Source organism: Dryobates pubescens, chromosome 6 (assembly GCF_014839835.1).
Source record: "Dryobates pubescens isolate bDryPub1 chromosome 6, bDryPub1.pri, whole genome shotgun sequence".
Classification (NCBI taxonomy): Eukaryota; Metazoa; Chordata; class Aves; order Piciformes; family Picidae; genus Dryobates; species Dryobates pubescens.
The window spans coordinates 41,129,994-41,153,050 of NC_071617.1; the positions used below are offsets into that span (position 1 = coordinate 41,129,994).

At 51.5% G+C, this 23,057-nt stretch overlaps 1 protein-coding gene across 6 annotated transcripts; it reads left to right on the forward strand.

The window, feature by feature from the left end:
* The first annotated feature begins 476 nt into the window (after window positions 1-476).
* On the forward strand, window positions 477-22,276 carry VEGFA (vascular endothelial growth factor A). 6 transcript variants are annotated; one of them, XM_054162394.1, is made up of 9 exons: window positions 480-1,183; window positions 7,147-7,198; window positions 12,327-12,523; window positions 14,263-14,339; window positions 14,757-14,789; window positions 14,953-15,099; window positions 17,506-17,577; window positions 18,712-18,843; window positions 21,446-22,276. In XM_054162394.1, the coding sequence occupies exons 1-9, from the start codon at window positions 1,118-1,120 to the stop codon at window positions 21,465-21,467; spliced, it is 798 nt and encodes a 265-aa protein (XP_054018369.1). In that variant the 5' UTR covers window positions 480-1,117; the 3' UTR covers window positions 21,468-22,276. The 6 variants fall into 6 exon arrangements, 5 of the variants coding, with proteins under 5 accessions (XP_054018371.1, XP_054018369.1, XP_054018374.1 ...); XM_054162396.1 differs by lacking the exon at window positions 18,712-18,843 and having other exon boundaries at window positions 477-1,183; XM_054162397.1 differs by lacking the exon at window positions 14,953-15,099 and having other exon boundaries at window positions 481-1,183.
* Window positions 22,277-23,057: the final 781 nt, after the last annotated feature.

Here is a 23,057-nt window from a genome sequence, read left to right on the forward strand (position 1 = left end):
CGGGGGGCTGCAGTCGTGCGTGGGGCAGCCAGGAAAGGCGACGGAGCGAGAGCGGGCGCGCACCTCAAGGGCCATTTCACCGAGCACAGCGATGGGAGGGGAGGGGAGGAGAATCATAGGGGTGGGACTTCTCCGGAGCGTCTCTCCCCGCGGCCGCGCTGAGCAGTTGCAGAGCGGCGGCGAGCGGGCGGTGAGGCGGGCACTTACGCGGAGCCGCCGCCGCGGCCAGAAGCGCACGTCGGGCCGGCGGGGGACAGCGCGCCGCGGGAGCAGCCTTCCCCGGGCACCGGGACCTGCTGTTGGCTTGCCGCCTGGCTTTATCCTCTCGATTAATTTATTTTTTCCCCACATATACTTTGATCTGCTGGGATTTTTTTTCCCTCCCTTTCCTGCAGAGCCTCCCCCCGCCCCAGTTCCCTCCTCTAGCCAGTTTGGATTTTTTTTCCTTTTTTTTTTTAATGTTCTGAATTTTTTTAAATTTATTTTTTTTAAGCGGTGAACAGAGAGAGGGAGAGGCAGAGAGGGCAAGAGGAAAGCGCTCTGTTCCTCTCCTCCGCCGCCACAACCCCGACTTGCGGAGAGGGGTCGGGCCGAGCAGCGGCGGCGGGATCAGTCCTTTTCCCCCAGGGAGGCGACCCCGGCTCGGGGGACGGAGGCAGCCGCCGCGAAGAGAGGGCGCAGGAAGAGAGATGCATTGAAACTTTACGCGCAAACTTTGGCGTGAGTGCGCGAAACCCAGCGAACGCGGTGCGGGTGTGTGCCTGCCCCGGCGCGGGGAGAGCGGCCGCGGACGGGCGCCGCTGTGGAGCTCGGACTGCCCGGCGGTGGGGGCCGAGCGGCGGCGGGGCGGCTGTGGAGCCTGCGCTCGGCCCGGCGGAGCGCCCACCGAAAACAGCAGCGGGAGCCGGCGGAGAGCCGGCCTTATGGAGGGGTGAAACCGGAGACGCCGAAGGGGAAACCTCCTTTCTCCAGAGCCCCTAGCAGCGCCCGGCCGGCGGCACCCCAGGAGGCGGCGGCGGGCACGGAGGAGGCGCAGGCGAGAGCGCGGAGGGGCGGCGGCGGGGCGGCGGCGAGGCGGAGCGCGGCGGGCCCCGTTCCGCGGCGTGCGCCGGCAACCATGAACTTTCTCCTCACTTGGATCCACTGGGGGCTGGCAGCGCTGCTCTATCTGCAGAGCGCGGAGGTAAGCGGCGGGGACCAGGACAGGGGGCTCTGTGTCCCGCGAACAGGGGCGGGGCGGTGGGGTACGGGGAACGACGGCGGCGGCAAAGATTCCCCCCCCCCCCCCTTTTTTTTTTTCCCCCTTCTCCCTCCCTCCTCGTTTTAAAAAATTCCTCCCTTCCCCCCCTCTTCCGCCCCCCTTGCCTCCCACCTGCCCGGTGCGGTTGCCGCCGCGCTGCTGGCACCAGGTCCGGGTGTATGCCTGCAGCTCACACGTGTGTGCGTGCAGTGCTGCAGCGGGGCGGGGGGAGAAGCGGTACCCAGCGCTTCGTGGGCTCCCGGAGCCGCCGACCGCGCTGTGCGGAGTGCCCGCGCACATGTGGGAGCATTGCGCGGCCCTGGCGTGGGGCTGCTGTGGCGGCGGGGCCGGGGCCAGGGCCGAGCCCGGGGCGGTGCGGCGGGACGCGGGGCAGGGAGGCAGTGCTTTGGCTTCTTGCATCAGCCTTGCCTCCTGTTCTCGGGTCTCCTGACATTGCAGAAGGGTGTTTCGACGGTATTTGCCTTGGGTCCCAGCTTGGGTTTGTGTGCCGATTGGAGTTCAAAATACCTAGCTGGAAAAACAAATAGAGATCAAAGAGAACAAAATGGATTTGATTTTTCCCCCAGATTTAAAAAGAAATAATGAAAATAGATGTATTTTACAATGACATTATAAGCCCGTGCATTTGTCTGTCCTCTTCCTTCTCAGTCTCTTCTACTTTTGCCTCATTGTCATTCCGGAGAGATTAGAAACCAACTCTTCCTCCTTACCTTTCTTTTTCTCTCTCTTTTTTTTTTTTACTGTAAAGAAAAAATAAAGCTAGCTTTCTACGCGAACCTGGCCTATAAATCTGTTTTTAGAGGGCTGTGTTGCCAAGAGATATTAAGGGGTTTAGACAGAGTGCCCACGTGAGAATGGCTGTTGGCTACGCGGGCACGGATTATGTTTTAAATAACAGGTTAGTTCTCTCCTTCCATTTCTCATCGGCACTTGGAGAGAAAGGGGGGCAGGTCATCTCCCACAGTCATGAAAATAAATGTCGTTTGGAAACTAATCAGTTCTTCACACTGTTTGTTCAGCACCAGTGCTGGAAGGTAACTCCCCAATTAGGAGCCATTTCAGCTGTAACTGAAGTCATGCAGGCACTGCATGCTTTGTTTCTAGCCTGTTACATCTCTACTTTCTCTAATGACAGCTGCACATCAGGCTGTGCTTGGTGGGAACCGAAGCACAGCTCTCACTGAGTGTGGCACAGAGCAGCTCTGTGCCTGTCAGATGTGGCTCATTGGACAATTCTTTCCACTTTCCAAGAGCTTTTGCGCCAGCGTCTAAACTGGGGATTTGTTTCTTTGACTCCCAGCTTCTGAGTAAACTTAGATTGTAGCGTCTTTTTCTCTGGCTGTAGGTTAGACAACTCTGTATTGGTGTCTAGTGATAATACCCTTTAACCCTCCCCTTGCTCCTTCTCCCCTCCCCTTCCTCTTTCCCAGAGGAGGAAACAACGGATGAGGTAGAGTCCAGGTCAGTCTTTCCTTAGGAGTCGCATGAAAACCTTGTGCTGCCTCTTCTCCTAGGTGGGAGGATGGTGCTGAAGAGAAAAGAAAGAGAATAATGGTGGGTAAATAAAGGGGTAAAGAATTACAGGTTGGTGGGCTGTGGGGAAACGTTGCAGGGATAGATACATGAGAGGTTGTGAGAGATTCAGATAGCTGGGGCACGTGGGCCACATAAGTGCTTGAGCAGATCGACAGTGAAGTCTGCCCGTTGGTTCTGTCCTTATTTGTCCGTTGATTGCCTGGGCACCACGGTGATGGGAACGTTAGAAATACCAGCAGATCTCACGTAGGCAGCTTGCCTATGTCTCTGGGCATGGCAGAAGGCATGACTCTTCATGCTGGGACTAGGGTATTGTGCTTTAATGATAATATTTATCTGTACTGTTAATCTGTCTGTTGTGCTGAATAAAACCTATCAAGCTAGCCAGCCGCATTGGTGAGCATTAAATAAAAGCCCTGGCAGAGGCTTATTTGGGAAAGTGGGGTCCAGCACATGCCAGGCAGCTTTCCTGAAGGTGAAAGAAGCATCATGCAGGAATCAGTGCTTCTGTGGTGTAGATAGCAGGAGGATGCATCCTTGCTTAAAGAGTTGTTATGGCCACTCCTGCAGCAAGGCTGGGACGCTGGGGCTGGGTGGTGCTGATGTCACAAGTGTCTGCCGCCACTGGTGGCAATAGCCTTTCCATCGCAGGAGAGGGAGGAAAAGGTAGTTTTGCAGTCTCACCCTCCCAGCTGTTCGCGTGTGCTGAGCTGTGGTGTACAGTCTTATGCCTCACTGGACCAGAGAGGTTGTGGTGTTGGCCCTTTCAAGTAGTTCCCCATCTTCATTTGTCTGTGGATCTTGGCAGTAGCCTAGTAGCAAATCACCCCTGATGATGGCCTGGGAACTCTTCCCTTCCTGCCCTGAACTGCAGAGGGACCGGGATATGTCAGCTGTATTGCCATAGGGAACAGGCAGCAATCAGACATGGAGGGAGGGAGACCAAGCCTGTGACTAGACTGCTAATGATCGCACGCCCACCAGGCTCCCTGCCTTTGGTGTGTCTCTGTGCCAGGCCACGATGGGGAGCCACTAGAACCTACTTCCCCAGCTTGTAGGCAGCTGGGATGCAACGGGTCACCTTCCTCAGAGCCACTCTGGGCCAATGCTCCGAGGGCAGGCTGGAAGGAGGAGTGCACGTTTGAGAGCAGGGGAGAGGGAAGCCCTTGCTGACACTTCGGAGGGGCTTTCTGATTTCTGAGCCCCCAAATCCAGTTTTCTGTCTGCCCTGCTCCGTGTCAGAGGTGCCTCGGCTGTGCTGGCAGCTTGCAGGATTAATGACCTCTCTCTGCCTGTGTACAATGGAGGAGTGGAGTGAGTCCTGTCTTCCCCCCCCCCACCCCAGCCCCTTAAGTAGAAACCGCTGAGAAGAATTTCTAGCGCCTAAGTGCCTTAACTCCTGTCCCACAGTCCCTCTTAAAGTGGATGGATTGTTTGTTCCAGTCCTAAACAGTTACAAAGCTCTTTTAATGAGGCTGCACAGATTAGGGGGAGGGGAAGGGAGAGAAAGAGTGCTGGTGGTGGTGGTGAGGGGGGTGATGGTTAGAGAGGAATGACTCGATTAACCTTTTCTCTCCCTTCAGAGGATAACTTGCTTTGGACAGGGACGTGGGGAGAAGGGGAATGGGGAAGGTGCAGGCACACAGATGGTGTGGAGTGGGTTTATTTGTTACAGAGGGTTTTTCTCCATTGTGGAACCTGCATTTGCTGTGACCCGCAAAGAGCGCAGAAAAGAGCTTCCCCTTGGCTAGCCCCACTCCTGGGGTCACATATCCCACTCTTGAGCGCAGGGGTTGCCTCCACATTTCTACGAAATGTTGAAAATCTGTTGGAAGGAAATTGTGTTAGAGAGCTGTTGGGTAATGCCAAAAGCTAGCAGAGGGGAGAGTGTGACCTTCAGTCTCTCGTTGAAGGGCATGCTGAGCCTGTTTGTCCCTTGAAACACTTTTGGTTCCCCATTGCCCTGTCTGACACGTAGCAGGCTGTTTTAAAGTGAGGCACAAGCCAGTGTCTCACCTGCTGTTCTTGTGGATGGGCTTTGAGAGCACTGGCCACAGGTGAAAAGCACTGCTGAAAGGCTGGAATACTTTTCTTGGTTTAGTGAGCAGAGAGCATGTTACTGATAGTTCTGGGAAACCTTTTTGGTTTCTGCTGAGAACTTGTCTGAGAGCGCTCAGAGGCTCTCTGCAGACTTTGTACTGATCTTGTTTCTAGTCCTTATGGTTCGCTTGCAGCCCAGGTCTAGGTGAATGCTGGTGAAGTGCTCTGGATCCTGCTCCAGTACATTAGGGGCAGGGCAAGGTGCTAGCCAGGTGCAAATGAGCAGTGAAAGTGTGTATCTTGCTTCGGCCTGCCATCATCTGTGCACCATGTGTGCTTGTATGTGAGGAGGCAGAGGGCTTGGCAGCTGGCTGGGCACTCTCATGTAGAGAATGGGTAGAATGACCCTCAAGGTGTCTCTGAGCTAATTTTGGGCAGTCTGTCATGATCATTCTGTATGTGAACCAGAAATCCCTCTGTGAAAGGTCTTGGGGGTGTTGTGACTTAGATAAGCTGACATGGCTCGTGATCCTCTTCCTGTGCTTCAACACAGATTGAGGCTTTTCTGCCCTTGATGCAGTTTTATTTTGACCCATAGCTTGTCAGGCACTGAGTGGCTTTGGAAGGCCGCTGCAACCTCCTCTGCCTCCATTTTGTTTGTGCTGTTGAAGTGACCTTCACACTTCAGGAATGAAACTGTTTCTAGGAACCTGCTTTTAAAACTGTTGTTACAGTACTAGGCACACAGCTGCCTTCTCAGAAAGGAAATAGATCCACACATGGGTTGGCTCAGGTCTGGGCTGATGAGTTCTGCCCAGGTACGGAAAGACTGGTTGAAATGAGAAGCACGGAGTTTGGTCAGGGGGGCCTTAGACAAAGGGAACTGTGCACAGACACAAAGGAACGTCTGAGAGAGGGACTTCCAGGGCTTCACCAGCTCTCTTGCCCCTTTGTTTTAAAAGCTGGCTTTGGGCTGCTAAGGTGGTAGTGCTTCCCTGTCCATGGGGCTGCCTAAAAGATCACCGTTAGCAGATTCCCATTGTGGGCTTAGGGTGGACTTTGCCTGCTCAAGTCAGTTCTGGCTCTGGCTACAAGATCAGAAGGCCTTTATCTAAATGTAGATGCAGCATATTGCCGATGAAGCAGTATTTTGTATGTATCGCCACGCTCTTTTTTTGGGCCTCTGCTGAAAGGAAGCAGGTTCTGGGGTGGGTGGCATCTCACAGGTGGCAACATACCTCGGAGGAGTGAAGAAAGCCAGGAAAGCCAGGCATTTTTTGGTTGTGTTTCAGAACAGAACAGCAGGGGGAAACCTGACTTGGCTGGAAAGTTACGTCAAAGCGAAAATCGTCATGCAGAGCAGGATGAGTGGAGTTTTTGTTTAACCTGGAATTAAAAAGACTTCCTTAGTAAAGTGACGTTAACACTTCTCCATCCTGGTCTGGTAGTTGTCAGTCCTGCCTGTGTCAGCAGTTTGGAAATGCCCCTCATTCCAAAAGGCAACAGAAGCAAATGCATAGCTTTGGGCCTTTTTGGTCATCTTTGCTCAGGGATAGCATGGGGGAGTGCAGGGAAAGGAGCTGGGGACAGGGACTGTCAGGTGAGGGCACATACCACCCTCCCTTCCAGAGCAGGAGGGAACTCTGGGTGGTTTGGTAGTGTTCATGGGCAAAGCAGTGCTATCACAGCTAATCGCCTTGACACCCGGCCAGATACCAATACCTCGGTGGCCACAACTGCTCGGTGACAGACATCAGTGACGATGAGAGGGGAGCGATGCCTTTTCACGCCAGGCTGCCTTTCTCCCCTCTCTGCCCTCCAGGGGCAGATTCACCTTTATGGGGGATAATGGAGGCCTGGAATTGAAAAGCAGTGTCCAGGCCCACCAGTCATATCAGCAGTAGAAGGTCAACCTTGCTATTTCCCCCTGCTCCGGGCCCAGCTTTGCCCTCTGATTTCTGACTGTTATCACCGAGAGCTCCGCTTTTGAGGGACGCATTTCTTCTTCTGGGGCCTCTCTCGGGCCCGCTGCGTTGGAGGCCCGGTCGCCTCCCTCCTGCCTGCCCCTTCACTCAGCCCTGGGCCCGTGTCCCTCTCGGCTTCCAGGGGGACAAGTGGAACAAAAGCTCCCTCTGTGCCCGCCGGGGCGCCGGGAGGGGAGCGGCTCCGCCTCGGGGGCGCCCTCTCCCGCCGGGGCCTCCCTCTGCCCCCCTCCCGCCGGGGCACCGGCAGCGGGCCCGGGAGCCTTCCCGCACCCCGGGACCGCGTAACGGCTCCGTGTTGTGACTGATTTTCTATTATCTTTGCAGTTGTCGAAGGCTGCTCCTGCCCTGGGGGATGGGGAGCGGAAACCCAATGAAGGTAAGCGCTGGGCGTCTTCCCGCGGGCGGGGGCGACCGGGGGCTCGGGGGAAAGAGGCCCGAGCCCCTGGAGCCGCCGGCGGACAACACCGCCACCTCCCGGGGAGCGGCGGCGGCGGGAGTAGGGGGCTGCCGGCGGGAGGCGTCTCAGCCGTTAACCCCTTCGCGGCGGTGACGCCGCCCCGTGTGACCCCGCTGCGGGTCCGGGGCGGCCGTGGGCCGGACCGTGGGGCCGGGCCCCGTGGCAACTGCGGGGCCGAAACGAAGGGCCGGTGCCGACGGCCGCTGGCTTCCCACAACTCTGATGAAAACTGTGTGCGTGCACTCGTGCACATACGCACACTCGTTTAGAGAGAGAGATATATATACACGCGAGCACACAAAGAGCTGAGTAGTGGTGAACAGTTTGCTAGGGATTCGCCACAGTGCTGTAGGAAGGGATTTGTCATCTTCACCGCCCACCTCTTCCTCAGCAGCGGCCGGCTGGGTGGCCTGGGCTGATCCCCAAACAAAGGCTGAAGCAGGGCTTCAACCCTCTCCCCAGAGGGCCAGGTGGCGACTCTTCAGGGGGAGAAAAGGGCAGCCACAGGGTGAATTTCTGGAGCGGTGGTGCCTCCTGACAGTCCCAGGTACCTCCCCCCTCCCTGGCCCCTGTCAGGATATTGCTAAACACTGTACAGAGCCAGGCTTAAAAAAATACACCCTTTTACTCCGGTTTGAGCTAGCAGGCTTAGCAGAGATTCAGGGGACAGCAGTATGATCCAATAGGTTCTAATGAATTCATAGCTGGTGGTCCAGTATAGGCGGAGCCATTGCCTGGTAACCAGGTGGTGTCTGCAGCCATTGTGATTTTTTTTGTCTGTCCAGCTGCCCAAAGGCCAGGCTGTGGCAGTGTCCTCTGCCTTGTTGGCCTGTGCTTGTAAATGGAGGCCAGAAGAGCAGTCAGCCCCCAGGTTAGTCCGAGCTGCCTCCTGTAAGTGCCCTATCTAGTCGTGCCCAGTGTACTGGAGGAGGTTAGCTTTCTGTCTGCAGTCCCCGCTTCAGAAATGAGGTAAAACGGCTGTGGTCTTTGGAGCCTACAGGCAGAGGTGATCATCAGCTGCTATAAGACTGTTCCGACCGTGTTGCCCCCTTACTTTCGTAGTAAAGCAGACCACGCACCGTGTGGCAGGGTCTGGTGAAAGTCTGGAGGGGTCCCCGTGGGTTGTGACCTCCAGCGTTATTCCAGCAGGAGGTCAGCAGAGGGCTCTATCAGTGTAGGCCCAGATTGCCTCTTTATTTTTGTTCTGTTTTGTTTGGTCACACTCGATTTCCATCTCTGTAACTTTATTGATGTGACACACCGTATGTGCACTGACAGAAGTTTGTGGCAGGCTGTGTATGGGGTGGGTGTCCATTTTGCATGGGCCAAATTTCTGATTTGCTCGTGGGCTGCTGCCTGTTGTGCTTGACCCTTGCTCCTGCTGAAGTCAACAGAAGAAGGTTCAGTGACTCCAGAGGGATCAAGATGGAGCCTGCTGTGAGGCTTATGTCGGCAACCACTTCTCTGCTGTTGGTAGAAAAGAGCTAGTATGCTCGTCTGTGCCATTCGTTGTGTCTTGACTGCCTTCCTGGAGAGGGGAAGAACCAAACAACTTGATTTTCTCTCAAAAAAACTGATGGGATTGCATGAGAAGTTGGTCTGGTAATGTGAGCGGTAAGGCTTCGGTCCTGTTGCTGTTGTGCTATTTCTGGTTCTGCAATGCAAATGTATCTGTGAGCTAGAAATCAGGACTCTTGGCATTACCTTCCTGGCTTTACTTCTGTCTTGCTGTTTGACCTTGGAGGTCTTCTCTGTTCCTCAGTTTTTCCTCTGTGAAGAGTAGATGATGATATGCCTCTGTTCCACAAGGATAGTCCTGTAGTTCCTTCCACTGGAGGTGCTGGGGGCTTTGGTGTTGAGGTGAAAGGTGAATTTATTTCTTTGGCCATTTTGTGCTTTCTCTGAGATTCTGAGCCGTGACAGGTATTATTTGGGATGCACATCCTCCGGTCGGAGACTCTAATTTTACCTTCAGCCCCTACCCTTTTGCGCTCAAGAGAGCCTTCCACATGTTTTGTGGCATGAGAAGTTGTAGAAGAGTCAGACAAACACTCTTTGTTCCACAAGAAAAGATTTTCTGGTATAAATAAAGGAAACCACCAGCTCTTGTGGCTGCACTTTTATTTGTGAAAGAACAGTGTGTCTGTATTGCTGCTAAGCCATTGATGGGGAGGGAGACAAAATGATCATAGACTTGCTCCTTCTCTAGTCTAGTATGTTCCTACTCAACTGCTCCAAATTTGGATGTAATCCTGCCTGCTGTGGCTGTGGCTGCCCCGGAGAGTTGATGTGGGCCTTGGCTGGGTTTTAATCTTACTGCCCCCTCCATTCACAAAGAAGAACCTCTGACTCAAATCTGGAGGTGTTTCACAGGGTAAGGGTGTGGGTTAAATGCAGGATTAACTTTTAATGTGGGCTGAATCCCAAACTGCAGGAAGGGAGCAGGCCAAACGGTGTTAGTCCTTCAGTGACCTTCCTATGTTACCCTGCAAAAAGACAGACCTCCTTCTGACCCTGACACAACCAAGGAAAGGAAGCACAGCCTGAATCAGCCTGGCAAATTGTGGACTACACAAGAGTAAGTGTAGGTACAGTAGCAAGGGCAGAGCTTTGCTGTGAGGATGACTGTACCTTGGTCATGTGCTCTGATTTGGGAGCTCACTGTGCAAATGAACTATGGAGCCTTGCACAGTTTCCATGTGAGTGCTCTGTGTCCAGCAAAATCAAGGTAATGTGCCTTTTGTGGCAGGGTCTTCTGACTGGTAGCTGGAGAAAGACTCTTCATTTCTTTATCAGAAGCTGATTCAGACTTTGGAAAATTATCATGTGCTAAAGGAATGGAAAAAAAAACCTCTCATAATCTCTATGGGAAAGATTTGTTCCTGTCACGTCTCTTAGATCTCAAGTGTCATCAGGCCATGACTGTAAAGGTGCTAGAGGAGATGTTGAATGTGCTACACTGTGGCTAATCCTCCGGGTCCTCTGCTGTAATGCAGTTCCTTGTGCCATCCACATATTTAGAAAGCATGGCAGGCATGAATTAGTTTCACTTCAATTTTCTACTCTGTTTCTTTTTCTGCCTCCTTTATGCCCCAGAGCGCTGCCATGAGCAGCATTTGACCTGCACACGGAACTGTTACTTTCCCTCCCTCCTTTCTTCTCTCCTTCCCCTCTGCATAGGTCTGCAAGCAGTTTTTATCCAGAGCTGTGCCTTTACAGCCTGAGTTCCCAGATCCTTTCTCCTGGCGCAGTGTGAATAATCAACAGCATAGTTCAGCGGCTGTCATTGTGCCTGCAGAATTTCCCACATATTAAATAGTTCAACTTGTTGGAACATAGTCTGGTGACTAAGGTCACTCCAAAGGGGAACAGGAAGAAGGAGTTAACCACAGACAAGGTAGGAGAACAGACAGGAGTCATATTGCAGTTAGAGGAGGAGGGAAGAGGAAGAGAAGGGACAAGAAACAGAAACACGCTGTCTTCTAGACAAGGAATAGCAACAAGCAGCCCATGCCTGCCAGGCTACATTTCCCTTTCACAAGCCACTTTCTCTTTTAATAGCTGCTCACACTCTCTGATACTTCAAACGCCCTGGATGGAAGCACCTCCCCTCTTGTACTGCTCTTAGCACTGTGGCACTGTCAGCTCTGCATGACCTAGAATTAACTTTCAACAATTAACGGCGAACTGTGAGCTCCGAGCCCTGCAGCTTTTGCATTTTTGTGGCAAAGTAACCTTTATGCCAGTTTGTCACAAGTTCAGGGCACTTTGGAAACGCTTACTGGAGACCATTTTTTTCCATGATGCAAGCAGTTTGCTCTTATCACTCAGAGTTATCAACATTGGTGCTGTAGGACTCTGCATACTGTACAGGTGGATCATTATAGTGCATAACTGCATGGGGCAGGTACTGTCTCTTCGTGTGTGTTATTATACCCTCTTCTCCGAGACATCCTCTTTTACCTGAGTGCTGGTAGAGTTTGGAGGCCTGGAGGGCTTCAGGGTGCTCACTTGTTTGCAAAACTGTGCTAGCAGCTGGATGTTGTGCACGTGTACTTACCTATCCTATCTCTCATCTCTTTAAATCTCTCCAACCCTTGACCAAGCAGCAAAATGAAGCTTTGGCAAGAGACTGGGAAACATTGAGAAAGGCTTGTGAAATCAGTGCAGATCACAAGCAGTTCGTGTTTGCTCCATTTGTAGGGAAGGCAGAGGATAATGGCAGATCCACCCTGTTTCCCCTCCTCCCACAGTGCCTCACTGTGGTTCAGTAGCCAAGTATGTTGTCTAGTTAATCCTGGGGGTGCTGTGGGCTTGCTCTGAATCTTTCAGTGGGTGGCTTGATTTCTTCATCTGGGAAGGTGGTCAGTGTGGAGACGTGGAGGCTGTGATTCGTAGCAGGTGCTGTTGTGTGTGCTGAGGTGGCCTGTTGAGGTGAATATTCTGCATGGGCAAAAGAGGTCGTTGACAGGAAGAGTGAAGATGTGTGGATGCATGGTTCAGAATGCTCTGCTTCTTCTTGGAAGTGTCTTTGAGTCAAGGCCTGTAGATAGGATGCTTCTGGCTTATCCCCTTGCCTTCCCAAACCAACCGAGTCTTCTGTTTATTGTTTTGAAAGGAGGTAAAAGACAAACCAGTGAAGGGCCTAAATCCAGAGTGCAGATCATCTGCAGCAGCCTCAGGTGTGTTTTTGGCTGAGCTACTGTGCTTAGTGGCAGCCTATGTGAGAGTATGGGGAACAGCAGGGAAGGGGCTTGGGGAGGAGGCACTGGTGGGATGTATCATGGCGCCAGGGAGGAAAAAAGAGCAAGGCACTCTTGTCTAATTTGCCTCTGTCCTGAAGCAGCAGTAGGGAGAGACTGCCTCTTCCCTGCTTGATTTGTGTCTTTTTGTGTAGCTCAGAGACAAAGGACTCAGGCTTGCAAGATTGTTAGTGAAGAGCATAGGGTAGATGTGTTGCAACTGTCTGGCTCATTTTAAGGGGCGAAGCACTAGAGATTCTTCAGCTAAGTTTGCATTAACTTATTCCCTCCATTCCTCCTTTTAGTTATCAAATTCCTGGAAGTCTACGAGCGCAGCTTCTGCAGGACAATTGAGACCCTGGTGGACATTTTCCAGGAGTACCCTGATGAGGTGGAGTACATATTCAAGCCATCCTGTGTGCCTCTGATGAGATGTGCGGGTTGCTGCGGCGATGAGGGCCTAGAATGTGTCCCTGTGGATGTGTACAACGTCACAATGGAGGTGAGGGCCCAGCTTGCAAACTGACGTGCTTGGGTGGAAGTAAGCAAGTCAGCCATCACAGCCACCCCAAGTCCCAGTTTCCAGCTAATTCAGAGGAAAGCTGCCTACCTGAGGAGATGTTGGATCAGGAAGGTTTACATCTCTCCTGACCTTTATGTCGAGCGTTACTCTGCGCAGAGTTAAAAGAGGAGTTGCTCATGTCTCTTTAAGGCTAGGAAGAGGACCTTGCTAGTGCCCAAATACAGGAGCTAGTAGTATGCAAAAGAACATTCCTGCAAAGGAGCACTTCATGTTTGAGAACACAAAGGATGCATTCTGCTGCTGCTTCCTCTGAGGCCCCAAAGAAGATACCCCTTGGACACTTGCTTCACCTTAACTCTGCTTTTGGTCCGTGCAGCTGTTGGTCTGAAGGCAGCTGAGTAGTGCAAAAGGGAAAAGCCAGTGAGTGCTATCTCCTGGAGGGCATATGAGGTCAGCTTTTACCAACAGAGCAGGGGATTTGGGTCATTGACTGCACTGGCACAGCAGGGGTGGAAAGGGGCTCTAAGAAACGCACTGCTTCAGTGTCAAGTGGAAAAGCCTTTCTGCCACTGGGCATCCTCCTCCTTTGTTTGGAGGCTGCTGAATTCACTCTTTGGAAGAGCCAGAAGCGGCCCTGATAGTTAGGGCCGGGCACAGGGGGAAGGTGCAAACTCTGCTTTCGAGAGCTTTGTCACTGCCCTTGCCTGCCAGCCTGGATGCCAGCTTCTGTCCACAATGGTCCTGGTGCCCATTACCCTTAACCCATAGCTCCCTCAACTGCTTTTGTTCCTAGCCTCTTGAATGCCCACTGTATATATTGCCATCACTTTTGATGTGGATGAGAGACATGCAGAACTAAGTGATTAACCAGCAAGCTCTTTTTACTTGTCCTTTGAGCGGTGGTTGAACTCTGGCGGAGAACCTGCCTGTGCTCTTCCATGGTTCCCCATGCTGCTTTTCCACTTGCAGGCTCCAGCCTGGGCCAGAGCATACTAGCATGGTGTAGGTAGGGATGGTTTTCTTCCTACCATTCCTTGCTGAATTACAGTTTTTGGCTGGTATGCTCGCATGCCTGTAAAGAATTGGAGGCAGATTTCTGGTGCAAATGTGATCCAGCCAGGTTCCGGGTTGAGAGACTGTGACAATACATGTAATACAACTTCCCTGGAGGCACCTGGGGCGTGAGGAATGGGCAGTGTCTGGCTCTGCAGAGCTGTTGTAAACACACATTGCCAGATTAATGTTGTGTGTTGAGCCATTGAAAAAGTGAGATGTCAGCTGTGAAGGAATGGTGACTTAGGGAAGAGGAGTTGGATGCAGAATTTTTGCTTTGGGCTTTTGTGTTAGACTGAAGCATGCTTCTACACGACAGCAAGCTGGATGCTCCATTACTAGCTCAGTAGCACTGGCTAGGGATGTCTCAGTGAGAACTTTGCTGTGGTTTTATGCCCTCTCCCATGCCTGTCTCCAAGGAAGTCCACCAGCACTGGCACTTTGCATGCATGAGCAAACAGAGCTTTGGCACGAGTCTGGTGTTGCTGCTTGCTTGTGATCAAAGACCTTCCCTGACTGGAAGAATGGGGCCTCAAAGCCAACTCAAACTTCACCATGCTCTTCCCAGTATCACCAGGGGTGCAGATGCTTTGCCATGCAGTGGGCTGATTTTGTGAATATCAACAGTGAATGGACAGTGACCCTCTCTGTTTCTTTCATTCCAGATCATGAGAATTAAACCCCATCAGAGTCAGCACATATCACACATGAGCTTCTTACAGCACAGTAAATGTGACTGCAGGTGAGAGTGGAGCAGAGCTGGTTCTTCTTGCAATAAACTTATTCTTAACCTTTTTGGTTTTTTGTGCTGTTGGGTTGGGATTATTGTCCAGAGGCTGCTGCAGTCTCTGCTGCTGGTTTGCAGTGGGATGACTGAGCCTGGGAAAAGAAATCCTTTGCTGGCAAATCTCCTCCATCTCTAGATATCGCAGGTGGACAGTGCTAGCCTACAGCCAGGGGTCTTTTGACACTGGCTGCTAGCAGGGTGCAGCAGGAGAGCAAAGACTTTGAGAAAGACACTTAACCTGTGCCATGGACATTGTGCAGTGGCAACTGTACGTGTCCTCCCCTGGATTTGTCGGGAGCTGGGGATAATACTTGCAAGCGTTATGTGGTGAGGTTCCTTCTAATGAGGCCTTTGTTCTCTCTTCCCCTGCAGACCAAAGAAAGATGTCAAAAACAAACAAGAAAAGTAAGTGACGAGCCCTTCCTTCTTTCTCTTTTGGTGGTCGGTTGGCATTTCCTCTCCCCACTGCCCCTTGCCCTTTTCTCTGGTTGGAGATGCTGAGTTTAAGAAGGTGTTTTTGGAAATGGCATATGGTATTGCATGGGGCGACGCTCTGAATCCGTTCCAGGTGGGCACAGAACCCCAGATCTGACGGTCCTTCCTTCATACCCCAGACCTGCAGCTTGCATGACCCACAGCCCTGGCGGTCATTCCTAATGTTTTATCCCGAGTCAGGGAAGTCCCGTCGTGTGTGTCCTACCAGAATGGATTCAAGGTGCAGCCCTCATTCTCCCTTCCCTCTTCCTGGGGTGTTTCTGGTTACTGCAAAAGGCTACCTTTCTTTATCATTAATTTTTTCCTTAATGCTTGAGTGAGTACTTGCTGGCTTCTTTCGCAGCAGCTTGGGTAGGAACCTGCTGACTAGAGGGAGAGGTTGCAATAGAGGCCTGATTAAGGCAGGACTGATGCCATGCAGGATGTGACACTGGTTTTGGTTGGGGGCCTGGGAGGGTGTAAAGGGAGGTGGATGTCCGAGCTGGATTTTGGTGGAGGCTTTCATGAGATTTTGCACTGGTGACCTGAAGGGGATTTAAGGCACAATCTTCCCTTCTTCCCAAAAGTAAAAAAGTTGTGTATGGTAGAGAAATAAGCTCTCATCCTGCAGTAGTTGCAGTAACAGTCACAACTGTAGAACAACATCAAAAAGAAAGAGTGACCTCTCTCAAGAAGAGGCTCAGCTGGACTGCATGTGGCTGGAATAGTGACTCTGCCATTTAGAGGTGTGGAGTTGAAGAGGAAGGGGGTGAATATTGGAAGATGAAACTGAAACAGACACAGAGAGCAAGCAGGAGAGTGAGAGAACTTCTTTCACCCCTCTCCTGGTGGCTGTATATCTCTAGCTGCCTTCCATCCTGTCCTCCCCATGGACATCTTCTGGCTGCACTGGACTGTGTGCAGCCTATGCTCCTCTCTGTACAGGGCCATGTCGAGGATGGTCGATCTGTGTGGCTCAGTGGTTTGAAGGTGTGCAAGAGTTGGGTCTGTGTGAACTCTGGTGAGGATGGGGTGTGGGTGAAGCAGCCAGTCCAGACTGTGTTGCATTCCCTTTCCTCTTCTAACAGCACCTTGCTTGCTCTTTGCTAGTTCCGCACTCCCTGGGGAGGGGATGGGAGAGATTGGTGTGCTTTGTTTTTTGCTGAATTGAATATCTTGTTATATTGGTGCTCTTGTCCTCTCTTTAGGTCAATTTTGCTCCCCTCACTGCCTCCCTATGATTCCTGACATGTAGGGTAGAGGCTTGAAGGGAGATGATGCTCTGACACTTGTTCCAATGAGACAGCTTGGATAGGGCCTAAGAAACACCTATGGTGCTTTCCCTTTTGTCCCCCTGTGTCCCCTTTGCAGCTCTCTTTCAAGGTGGGCTGTGCCAGGGAACATGGTAACCTTTGCTGAGCTGCCACAGAGCTGAGGTTCACTTGGCTGACAAAACCTGGTGCTTTGCCCCAGGCTTTCTCCTTGCATGTCTCTCCCTTGGTCCTGCACTCACATGGCTGAAGGAGCTGCGCAGGCTCCAGCCTCCCTCCCATGCTGCACTCTTACTGGGCTTTAGGCCATGGTTAGTGGTCCAGGCCTGCAGGTCCCAGCCCCTGCCTGTCCCAGCTCCAGCCAAGAATCAGGAGCAACTGGTGCATTTTTCAGAATGGAGACAGTGTCTTGGTTCTCTCTGCTTGTCTGTGTGGCAGATCCATGTGAAAGGGGAGGGAAGGGAAGGAAAGGAGGGAAGATCTGAAAGCTGCTTGCTGGTTGCCTCCTGGGTGTCATAACTGGGTCAGGCTTCTCTTTCTCTTTTGGTAGTCAGGATGGAGGCTGCCAAAAAGTATGTTACTAGACATCCAGTGAGATCTCCGAGTTCTCCGAACCACAGACAGGAAGGAGGTGGAGTGGTTGAGCACAGCTTTCAGGCTAGATAGTCCTCTCCCACACAGCACTGTTGTGTAGAGCAAGTCTTTCCCCTTGTCTGCAGGGCGCTGAGGCCGGCTTCCTTTGCTCTTATCCCAAGGCAGGATTATCACCAGCCCTGCAGCAGAGCTTTTGGAGCTCAGCTGCATGCTCCTGGGCCTGGTGCTGGGCCTGGTCCTGGGCAGTGTGTCAGGTCAGAGCAGTTTCCCTTTCCTTGGGGAGAGCCCCACCGCTCAGGTCGCCTCTTGTCAGTCAGTGTGTGCCCATGCTCGTCGCCTGGTATGGTTGTGTGCACTCACCGCGGCTGCGCGATGCTTTCACAAAGCTTTCTGTTCCTTCTCACCCCTTGTCCCTCTCCCACCGCCCCTCTCTGGAGGGTGAAGGTACCTCTCTGAGGCTCCAGCAAATCCACCTCTGCTGGCAGCACCCCTGCTTTAGGTGGTCTCTGCTGAGTGCCCTGGCACTGGCTGTGGGCAGTGGTTGGGGTGCTGGCAGGAGTGCAGGAGGGCCAGTGAATGTGTGTGTGAGGTGGAGACCTGTGCTTCAGCCCCGGGACTTGCTCTGCAGTCCTGCCTCATGTGCTTCCTCCAGCCCAGCAAGGCACATGGCTGTGTTTTTTTTCCTCTTCTTCCTTGCGTTTTCTTCCGTTTTCTCTCTTTCCCTTTCTTTCCTTCTCTCTCTCTCTCTCTGTTTTTTTCTTTTTTTGTTGTTTTTCTTCCAGAAAATCAAAGCGAGGAAAGGGGAAGGGTCAAAAGAGAAAGCGCAAGAAAGGCCGGTACAAACCACCCAGCCTGTACGTTTGTGTCCTCTGCTTGTAGATTCTCTTCCTTCCCTCTCCCAAACCAATCTGCCTGCTTGCTGCTCACTGAAATCTCACCCTTCTCGCCCAGTCACTGGTGGGATGCAGGTGGTGCAGGGGCAGCAGTGGTGGTGGCACTGCTCTGGCACTAAGGGTGTCTCGGGGAAGGCGGCTTTTAGCTTGCTTTGCTCTCTAATCATCAGTGACAGCCATGTTCCCAGGCACATGAGCATGGGTGGGTGGGCAAGCGCCCTGCACCTCTTTTCCATGCCTTTCAGTTACAAGTCTGTCATCTGCTTTCCCTCACTCGTCTTGTGCCCTCACTGCTATGATGACTGGTGACAAGGCAGACTGGCATCTGCCATGCATGTGTGTGTGTGCGTGCGTGCGCGCGTGTGGGTGTGTGTCTGATGGAGTCACAGGCTCAGAGGAGAGGTGGGATGGTGGGAAGCCAGAGAGGGGGTGCTTGGGAGTTGGGGGCTCGCTCTCTCTTTTTTTCCTCCCTTTCTGCTGGATTTGGTGGCTTCTCTTTCCCTCTCAATCTTTTGTTCTGCCTCTCTCACAACGATTCACAGAATTCTGCATTGTAAATTGAAAGCCCCTCTGTAAGAGATTCCTAGGTGTCAAGGTTGGGATGGGGCTTACAGAAAGGAGAGCAGTGCTGACTGCAGGGGTGAGCACGTGATGCTGGAGGCCCAACAGCTTTCCAGAGGAGGAGAGACCCTCTGCGTTTAACTCATTTGTCCGCTGGCCTCTTTCTACTCGAATGGCTCGCTTCAGAGAATCCTTTTCATTGATACATCAGTAGCTTGTTGGGACCTCTCACCTTCCTGTCCTTGCTTTCCCCTTCTTCCTCCCTCTGGCCCTTGCTGATGGATCCAATGCAGCATTTGTGAATACTGTGCAGAGAGCCTGTTTTCTTTCCTTTTTACGCTAATGCGAGGGGGTGCTGTCCTGGGGCTGCTGGGGCGCTGCTGGAAAATCCATCAGCCCACAACGCTCCAGTGGGCAGCGTGGGGGCTGTGGGAGGGGGCAAGGGGATTGCTTTGATGTTTAGGGTGTTGCATGTGTATTTTCTTTCTGCTGAAGCGCTGTAGCTTAGACGTCTTTCCTTTTGCCTTTTTGCAGTCACTGTGAGCCTTGCTCAGAGAGGAGAAAGCACTTGTTTGTACAAGATCCCCAGACCTGTAAATGTTCCTGCAAATTCACAGACTCACGTTGCAAGTCGAGGCAGCTTGAGTTAAACGAGCGCACTTGCAGGTTTGTGTCTTGAAGGATGAAAGAAACACACATAAGAGAAAGAGAGAGAAAGAGAAAGAGGGGGGAGCTTGCTTTTGGCTGACTTCTGGCACCAGTGCTATGTGATTGCTTCTTTTCTCTGTCCTATGTGGGCCAGAGGGCAGAGGGGCTAACTGAGATGAGGACAGAGTTTCCCTGTGTCAAAGGGCATCTGTGCGTTTCAGATGTGCTGTCAGGACTTGGATGGGGATGGCTCCCAGAAATGGGATGTTAGTATCTAAGGCATCCTTTCCTGTAGAGAAAGGTAACGGAGTTCATGTTGTTGAAGTAGCCAGGGGGAGGGTCTGTACATTATCTATATGCAGCTCTGAGCATATTGTTGGACAGTTAAATCCCTAGCTGACCAGGATTTGACCACCCCTGTCTGCCAAGCCCTTTTTCTGTGAACACTCTGAATACCAAGTGAAGAAGGCCAGGCCAGGAGCCTCCTTCAAGACTCTCCCTGCATTCTCCTTTGCCTCTTTGGCAAGCCAGAGAGAGCACCCTGTCCTCTTACACTGTGCTCACACTTCCCTGTCCATGTCTTAGCCAGCATTATGGTTTGAGGGGCTGCACTCAGGGCTGTGAGGTGAATTAAGTGTGTCTCTGGGTGAAGGCAGGCAGAGGTCTGTATTTCAGATGTGAGGTGGGAGACACAACGGTCTTGTGTGGTTAGTGTTTGTTCAGAGATCCATGCTGTGCATGTATCTTCTGAGTGCTACCTGTCATGCACTACCTGTGGGATAAGCACATGCAGAAACGTGTTCCTGGTTCTCACCTGAGTGCTTTGGTGAATCCATTGGAGTCTCTTGACTTGCACCAGCTGCATTTGCATCTCTGGTGTAGGAACATCCTAGCTATCCAGAGAGAGATGTAGAAATGGAGCTGCTAATGAGCCCTTGGCTGCTGCTCTTAACTCAGATTCCTTTCATGGAGATCTAGGAAATTCCCCCTGTCAAGAATACTGCAGTGGCTGGATGGGAGAGAATAAGGGAGAGAGGTCCGGGGTCGTCTGTGGCTGTATGGTGAAAGAGGAGCCATCCATTTGCCTGCCTGGAGTTGGCTAGCTGACTGTGGCAGATGTTTCCTTTTGATGTAAAAATGCTTTGTGCCCAAATCAGAGAGGTATTGACAGTGTCAGCGTAGTGGAAACTGCTCTGTACACAGGAATTTTCTGGGGTGCTGTAATTTCAGTGGAGCATAACTGACGGAGGAGCCAGAAGAGAACAGCTTCTGAAGTTAAACTTCTTCCAGTGAGCATAATCCCTGAAGCAGGAAACCAGACCTAACTTTGACCTCTTGCCTCTGCTCCTGTTCCCAGTCCCCAGAATAACTGGAAATAGTAGTGAGAAATAGTAACAAACTCAAAGAGAAACAGTACCCCAAAGAAGTCATGACATCAGACAGAGTTAATTAGTTTCCCTTACTAGTCCCTCGCTGTGGTGGGATAAGTTGCATTATAGAAGGTCTTCAGAGCTGGTGTGTTGGCCAGAGAGATAGAAAGAAGTCATAGGATTGAGTAAGTTACCTGTTTATAGGTAAAAAGCTGGTTAGGCTGGAGCACCTCTTCTGTGGAGACAGACTGAGAGAGTTGGGGTTGTTCAGTCTGGAGGAGACCTTGTTGTGGCCTTCTGGTATCTTAAGGGGGCCTACAAGAAAGCGGGTGAGAGACTTTTTAGGGTGTCAGGTACTGATAGGACTAGGGGGAATGGGAACAAAACTGTGAGTGGATAGATTCAGATTGGATATTAGGAAGAAGTTCTTCACCATGAGGGGGATGAAACACTGGAACAGGTTGCCCAGGGAGGTGGTGGAAGCCCCACCCTTCAAAGTTTTTAAGGCCAGGCTGCATGGGGCTCTGAGCAAGCTGATCTAGTGTGAGGTGTCCCTGCCTATGATAGTGGGGTTGGAACTGGATGATCTTTGAGGTCCCTTCCAACCCTAACAATTCTATGATTCTATGTTTTTTCGAGTAGAATTAGAATTGAGCTCTACAGGAGAGGGTGAATTCTCATTTCTCCTGCTGCTTCTTCAGGCTGCTGCTGCTGCTGCTGTCCTCTGGTGCTAAGCTTTGCTTATGGCAGCTGGTGGAATGAGAGGCACTTTGTTTTCACCTTTTTGCCTGCATGAGGCCTTGTTGTCTGCACTGCTTCCAACCCAAACAGCAAGCTAGGCGGAGAGTTGAGGGAGCGTATCTGCATGCATGCATTGCTCAGCCTTGTGTTTCATTGTGTTTGTGTGTGTCTCTGTGTGCATGGTGTGAGAGGGTGCAAACAAGACAATCAACTCATCTGTGAGGAAGGCTCTGATTCTGCTCCTAAATTTACCCCTCTACCAGTATTCCTCCCTGGCCTCATCTAGGTGAGCCTGGGGACGTACAATTCATTGGCGCATTCAAGGGTTGAGATCCTCAGCTGGTTTGCCACATTTGTGCAGCAGTTAACCCCACCAGTGACACTGTGCCATGTCTTAACACCATGTGCTCTCAAACACATTAGCCACCTCCCTTCCTTTTCCTGCCCCGCTAAGCCACCCCATCACAAACACTAACCTTGCTTTCTTTTCTTCCGTCCCTCTTTGACAGATGTGAAAAACCAAGACGGTGAGCAGCGGAAAAGAAGGGGGAACAGCCCTGTTACTGGAGCCTGATTTCTCACCTGGACAGAAAAAACAAAACAAAACAAAACACTAATCCAAATGAACCCTAAAAATGAAGGATCGGTAGAGCACAGCACTTTCAGCATGGACGATGGACTCCGGAAGGAACATTCCCCAAGGCACCCGCCGCACAGAATTCACCTTTGGGTTTTGGACTGTTTTATTTTATTTTTTTCTTTTCATGCTGCTAAAAAAAACAAAACAAAAAAACAAACCAGAGCCAGGAAGACTATAGAGGTGTATTTGATGGGTTTTCCCATGCATACATATATATGTGTGTATACACGCATATACATATATATATATGTATATATATTTTAACCACATCTATATATACATATATGTATATCTTAACCACACACACATATATATTTTATATATATATATATATATATACTGATTATTTTTTTTTAACATTGCTAATGTTATTGGTGTCTTCACTGGATAATACTCGACTGCTGTGGACACAAGCGGGCTACTTGGGGCATAAGAAACAAGCTAAGACTGGACTTGAGTAGAAGCGCTGGGTGTAAACTTCTTAACTCTTAACTGACTTGTGCGGCCTCCGCTGTTTCCCTACAGAGCGTGCTGTACCACAAACCACCTTCTCCTTGCCTGGGACAGGGAGGAGAGGTGATAACAGAGGATGAGCGGGGAGTTCCAAAGAGCGGCATCCAAGGGTGCAATGATGGGTCAAAGGCCAAGCAAATGGCCGTCTGCATGATCAAGGATTTCTCCTCCCCTCTCTCCCCTCCCCCCCCCCCCTCCCCCCCTTTCACCCTTACTCGTCTCATAACCTGCCTGCCTTGCTGGGACATGGGATGTCAGTGTACGTTTCGCGTTGACTTTATTCGCTCTAGAAACTTTGCCAGAGAGACACGCTGGCTCTTAAGGATGGTGGGCAGCTGATGCGCGCTAACTTTCCATTCAAGAAAGTATCACAGGAGTCTAGATTTCCCGCCCTTGGTGGCTGCAAAAAAGGACGCAAGGCCTACAGTGTGCTGAAGCAAGAATGGGGACCGGTGCATAGCCACACAGTTGTTCAGCACTGTCTGCTTTCTTCATGCACAGAGCTGCCACTCAAGAGCATCCAAGATGCTTACGGAACATTTCTGGAAAGGGATATTAATCAAAAGTATATACACGGTCGGGGTGTGTGTGCGCGCGCGTGTGCGTTTGTGTCTGTGTGTGTGTGTATGTTTGTGGTTTTCTCTTCTTTTTATATATATATATTTATTTTTATACATATATATATATAAAAATAATATATATGTATGCCAAGATTCAAAAAAGGGGGGAGGGAAGGGGGGGGAAGAGAGGGGAAAGAAAGCAACTCTTGCTGCCTTCAGTTTGCATGCCCAGTGTGAATGACCCTTACGAACGTCCGTGTCCCCTTGGTTTTTTTATGACGTACTGTAAACGCCAAGCCCCTTTTCCACGTCTTGGGCTGGGGCATCAAATGCGAAGGCAGCCGGGGCCCCTGAGCCGTGTCTGAGCATCTTGGCCATGTGTGTATCGGCAGTGGACGCTGTGGTGTA

Coding starts and splice junctions, on each gene's coding strand:
- VEGFA (XM_054162394.1), top strand. CDS start 1,118: ATGAACTTTCTCCTCACTTGGATCCACTGGGGGCTGGCAGCGCTGCTC. Junction 15,100..17,505: donor CCTACCAGAATGGATTCAAG/GTGCAGCCCTCA, acceptor TTTTTCTTCCAG/AAAATCAAAGCGAGGAAAGG. Junction 18,844..21,445: donor TTAAACGAGCGCACTTGCAG/GTTTGTGTCTTG, acceptor CCTCTTTGACAG/ATGTGAAAAACCAAGACGGT.